Source organism: Nicotiana sylvestris, chromosome 2 (assembly GCF_000393655.2).
Source record: "Nicotiana sylvestris chromosome 2, ASM39365v2, whole genome shotgun sequence".
Lineage (NCBI taxonomy): Eukaryota > Viridiplantae > Streptophyta > Magnoliopsida > Solanales > Solanaceae > Nicotiana > Nicotiana sylvestris.
In genome coordinates this window covers 160,446,520-160,452,566 of record NC_091058.1, presented here as the reverse complement: position 1 = coordinate 160,452,566, position 6,047 = coordinate 160,446,520, and the positions used below count along the sequence as shown (strand labels likewise).

Here is a 6,047-nt window from a genome sequence, read left to right as displayed (position 1 = left end):
AAAAAGGATATAGGAAACTCCCTAAGGCCTGTCTGTCTGCTTAGGGTCATGTGTGGTCCCTAGGTCCTTTCTGTGCTTGGGGACCTCAGACTGGTTCACTGTGGTCTGCTGCTCTGCTATTGGGACCTAGGCCTGGACCTGGACAGGCTTTGTAGGTAGTGCATCTTGTGGCTGACTAGAAGAGGTCTCCTGTGGGTCAGCCAGCTGGATGACTGCATCATCAGTTCGAGGGATCATCCTTTTCCTCTTAGGAGGCCTCTGTGACTGCTCCGGCTCTAGATGAACTATTGGGGCTGGGTCCTGGAGAAATAAATATAAAGGCAGGTAATTTGCCTACAATCTGTCTATATCTGCTCTCAGCTCCTTCACGGACTCTTTGGAGGCTCGTGTCTTTCTTAGCTTCTTGTGCTCCCGAGCAAGCTCCATGAGAGCCTTGCTATGTGAATACACTGCCTTGGAAAGCATTGCCTGAGTGTCGAGGATCTTCTTCTGGTTGTCTAGTATCTCCTTAAGCGCATCCGCTATCGGCTGTGGAACTTGTGTAGGCTGAGGTGCCAACTGAGCCTCTACCACAGTGGTGAGTGTGGACAACTTGGATGAGGCAGTCTATATCCAGTTGTTTATGCTAAGAAGCGCCTGGCTCAGTCGGTGAGCAGTAATAGAATGGGACTGAAATGATGGAATCTCCGGGCCTACTGAGGAGGATGGACCGGCAGTAGTGGCTGTGGATATGGAAGGACCGGGGGATGTCTGTAGAAGTGGAGGTAGGCTCAGCAGGAGCCACTACCACAACATGCTCTTCAGACTGGCCAGTTGTAGTAGTAGCGGTACCTTTGATGTTCTAGCTTTTGGGGTTGTCATCCCTCTGCATGTTGTACTAGGAAAATGGGGCTTTCGCCTTGACCTTTATGTCATAGGGCCTCTTGTCCACATTCAGGTACCGGAAGTACATTGTGAGGAAATTGGGGAAAGGATAGTTCCAGTCATGCTCCGCGCCCACAATAGTAATGATTCTGGACATAATATTCCCCCATGTTGATGGGATACCCTGCCATGATAGAAGCCACTAATACAGCCCGGTGAAGAGTTAAGGTGTTGTCACGAGTTATAGGGTCTAACCAGCTACAAACAACGGTCTCCCATCCCCTTGCTTCAAAGTTCAAGCTCCTTCTTAATATCTTGACTCCAACAGTCAACCAGTCGGGGACGGTACCTGGGATTGACAGGTACTATGCTACCCATGGACGGACCTCCTCGTCCATTTCCATCTTCGCCATGTACAAGGTCTCATCCTCCTCATTGAAGCCCAGGTATTCATTGATCGACTTCCCATCAAACAACACTTTTATATTCCGAACCTTGGTCACTTTGGAGCCCTTTTTGATGTGGCATACATTGCAATAAAATTCCTTGACCAAGTGTTCGTTGGCGTCCACACAGTCATCCATAAAGTGCTCCCAGCCCACTTTAGTCCTAAACTGTCTTTGCACGTCGGGGTTGTGAGGTAATAGGTCACTATCTATGAAGCTCCTCTCTTGAATCAATTTTCTCACCGGCCACCACTCCCAAAACTTATGGTACACCACCTCACTCACAAATCTATCTTCCCAAACTTCAGGCTTCCTAGTTCTAGCAACGCCTCCCAACCGTGGCTCACCTCATTCAGCTACCTCCTCATTTTCTTGTACTTCCTCCTCACCTCCTTCTGCACCCTTCTCAGATAATGAAGTTATGGGAGAGGTGGAGTATTCCCCACTACCTGCTACTGAGCCCTCAGACAACTCAGAAGAAATTTTCATTGATGCTTGGGCAGCGGGGGAAGTGGGAGAAGTGTCTCTCAGTCTGTGCCTCTCTGAATACGGGATGTATTCTGGTATTGAGTCTGAAGAGATCTCCCGGGAGGGCTCGTACTCACTCCCCGACTGTCAATCTCTCTGTCACCAGCTTTTATGGCCTTCCTCATGTTTTTAATGTTTTGTCTAACTTGGGGAGTGAGTCTGACCATTTTCTATTTCCCTCCCCGGGAAGATTCACCCCTGCCAGATTGTGTGGATCCTTTACCTTGTTTTTTCACCATTGTCTGCAATTACCTTTCAAATGACTTGTTAGTATAAGTTGCATCAGCTAAGAAGCAGTCAAAAGCAGTGTTGCAGAACAGAGAAAATTGCAAAAGGGTTGCAGAAGCCACCCAAAGTGGACCACAAAAAATGGTGTGCGGCCGGATAGGGGTCAATGTGGACCGCACAAAATAGCCATGCGATCCTCACATGTATAGGGATTAGACTACCCATCCTCTATATCTATGCAGTGCGGACTGCATAAAATGGTAGTGCGGCCACACTTCCCAAGGTTCAGCTTCGAAGAAGATCATCTGTGTGGTCCGCACAAAATGGTACTACGGACCGCATAGGGTCACCGCGGACCGCACAGAAATGACTGCGGTCCGCACAGGGTGCCCAGCTATGGCACTAAGTTAGGGTTCCAAAATTTTGAAATTATGTCTAATCTAACACCTAAATCATGCTCCTACGTGTTTGCCCAAAGTATTTAACTAACTAAGCCTATTTTAAACAAGAAATCAAATACCCTATAATAATCGAATGAAGAAACATACGGGAAAAAGAGAAAAAGAGCAAAAAATAACAAAAATTTAAAAGAAAATGACAAAATCAATCAAGTAAGAGGAAAGGAATGGTACCAGATGTGAGATGCAATGAGACTAATCGGTTCCAAACAATGAAATATGAGCAAAGGAGGATGAGCAGTGTTTTTAATATCTCAGAGATGGAAAAGTTCAAAAAGTTTGAACAGGAAGGCCTTAGGGACTATTTATAGAAAAGCCCTGGGGCCTAGCTTACCTACCCTAGTGTGGACCGCACAAAATGGAGCTTGAGGAGGCGACGCTCTGCGGTCCGCACAAAATTTATTGCGGCCGCAGAGGTCCACTGCGGACTGCACAAAATGTAGTGTGGCCGCAGTGGCAAACTTTAGAGAGGCTGCATTTTACCCATGCCAGTGCGGTCTACATAGAATGTAGTACAACCGCACTGGAGAATTCAGAGACCTGTGCAATTTTTCCACTATGTCTTGCCCTGCATCAATACATCCCTTTAACATCTCACGACCAGTTAGCCCAAAAATCAATCCCATACTTCAAAGAAAAATCAAAGAAGAACAAAAAGAAAAACACATGGGTTGCCTCCCAAGAAGCGCCTGATTTAACATCACGGCACGATGCAGGGTACCATCACATCATTTGAAATGAAGAAGTGCCACCACGTGGCTGTCATCAATTTTTCCAAGATAATGCTTGACGCAGTGCCCATTAACTCTAAAAACTTCACCATTTTTGTTCTTTAAATCAAGAGCACCAAACGGGGTCATACACACCATTTCAAAAGGTCCACTCCATTTTGATTTGAGCTTTCCCGGAAATAGACGTAACTGGGAGTTGAACAAGAGAACCAAATCACTTACTTTGAACTCCTTTCCACGAGCATATTTATCATGAATGTGCTTTATCTTGACCTTATACAAGGACGAACTGGAGTAGGCATGGAATCTGAATTCTTCAAGTTCATTGAGCTGCTCCATATGAAGATTGGCTGCAACATCCCACTCAAGATTAAGCTTCCTCAAAGACCACATGGCCTTGTGATCTAACTCAACCGGTTGATGGCAAGCTTTCCCAAACACCAAACGATACGGGGACATACCAATCAGAGTCTTGAAAGCCGTCCTATAAGCCCATAGAGAATCCAACTTCTTCGACCAATCGGTCCTATTTGCATTGACTGTCTTTGACAATATGCTTTTGATTTCCCTGTTGGAGACTTCCACTTGAACACTTGCTTGAGGATGATAGGGGGTAGAAACTTTGTGATTGACACCGTACCTAGAAAGCAGCGCGTCGAAAGCTTTATTGCAAAAATGAGACCCCCCATTACCTATGATTGCATGAGGAGTACCAAACCTTGTAAAAATGCTTTTCTTGAGAAATGCAACAACACTCCAGGCCTCATTGTTGGGCAAAGCCACGGCTTCAACCCACTTTGAAACATAGTCCACCACCATAAGAATGTAACTGTTCCCACAAGAGCTAACAAATGGGCCCATGAAATCAATGTCTCATACATCAAAAATATCAACCTCAAGAATGGTATTGAGAGGCATCTCATCTTTCTTCGAAATTCCACTCGTTCTTTGGCATTCATCGTATATCTTCACAAAATCACCCGCATCTTTGAACAAAGTTGGCCAATAAAACCCACAACTAAGAACTTTAGAAGCTGTCCTCACCCCGCCATGATGGCCACCATAGGAAGAGGAATGACAAGCCTCCAAGATACTCAATTGCTCCTCCTCCGGGACACACCTTCGGATCACACCATCCGTGCAAATCTTGAACAAGTATGGCTCATCCCAATAAAAATCCAAACTATCCCATTTGAGCTTCTTCCTTTGGTTAGAAGAGAGCTCACACGGGATTATTCCGGCCACAAGGTAATTAGCAACATCACCAAACCATGGCATATCATTTACCGACACCGCAAGGAGTTGTTCATCGGGAAATGAATCGTTGATCTCTACGCCATCACTAGGCCTCCCCTCCTCCTCCGAACGGGACAAGTGGTCCGCACTACTAATAAGTAGCGAGAGAGGGTGAAATAGCTTTTACCCGATTTTGGGTCGGGATGGATTTCCACAGAGAGCTAGAAATGGAGTGGTGTATCTATTTAGCTTAGGATTGTGCAGAGTTCCAAATTTCACTTCTCATAATTTTTGGGGTTTTCTTTTAATTCTACTTTTAAAAAACTACAAATTGTAAATTAAGCTAAGAGTTAAATACTATGGGTTGTTCAAATAGTTAAAGGTACTAGGGTAGTGACATCCGCCTAAGTGCTCAATTGACTGGTACTTGAAACTGAGGCACAATTGACATGATTGGGGAGTATGATATAATCGTTGCACGACTTTACGCACTCTACACCTCTCGGTGGTTCAAGTGATTTTGCCCAATTGACTTTCTCAAGACCAATTGGGTATGCAAATTTGCACAAACAACTTAGGGTTCAAGTCGGGTATTACTCTCTTGAGGTTTAACCCTTTTACTGGGCCTATCAATCTGTTTAGTACGCCCCAATATCTTGTTGGATCAATTTTAGAGTAATGTTGTACGGTGGGCCGGGATGGGACAGGGACCGGACCGGGCCCGCGGTCCTAACGGGCTAAACGGGCCTGGCAGGCCGGTCCTTAATGGTGGAAAAAGCCCGTGGCGGGCCGGGTATGGTAAAAAAGCCCACGAGCCCGGGACCGCTAAGACCGGGAAAAATTAAAATTATAGTCGTTGGGCTGCAATTTTGACCGTTTGGAAGTTTAAAAAATAGCCATTTGGCCCCCAAATTTATTTAACCCCAAACTTTATATAATAATACTTTTTCCCAATTTTCAACTATAAATACCCCCTCATTTTTTCATTTTTACTCACCAATTCATCAATCTCTCTCAATCTCTCTCAATCTCTCTACTATAATTGCTTATTTTATTGTTGAAATTTCGTGAAAAATTGTGAAGTTGGTGAATTGAAGTATTCAAGTCTTCAACGATTTTCAATTTTCAAGAAGTTGTTCGGCAATTCGGTAAACGCGTTCCAACTCTTAAGTTTTAATATTATAGTTTTGTTAGTTTTATTTAGTATAATTATAATTAATATGGCATTTTCTTTGAAAAATATTTTTGGTGGTAAGGGTAAAGCTAAAATTGGTGAAAGTAGTGGCCAACCTACTACCCTTCCCCCGGCTCCCCGACCCAGACCTGGTAGACGTCCTGCTGCTCCTATTATTCTTGATAGTGATAACCCCTGTTTTCAATTTTCCGATAGTCAATTTTTCCATAATGTTGCACCAGGTCCAAATTTAGATGATTAAACTATGAATGCTCTTTATCCTAATGAAACTATCTTTGAAAATGATGAGGAAAATGAGGATGAAGATGAAACCCAACCGGATTTAGATGATACACCTACTAGTCCTGTTAATAACCCAACT

General features: G+C 44.3%; 1 protein-coding gene across 1 annotated transcript; it reads right to left on the bottom strand.

Moving 5' to 3' along the window:
* Positions 1-3,252: 3,252 nt before the first annotated feature.
* Positions 3,253-4,116, bottom strand: LOC138885876 (uncharacterized). The gene is made up of 2 exons (XM_070166868.1): positions 3,896-4,116; positions 3,253-3,781 (listed from the first exon to the last, which is right to left on the bottom strand). Exons 1-2 carry the CDS (start codon positions 4,114-4,116, stop codon positions 3,253-3,255), a joined length of 750 nt encoding a protein of 249 aa, XP_070022969.1.
* Between the last annotated feature and the right edge of the window lie 1,931 nt (positions 4,117-6,047).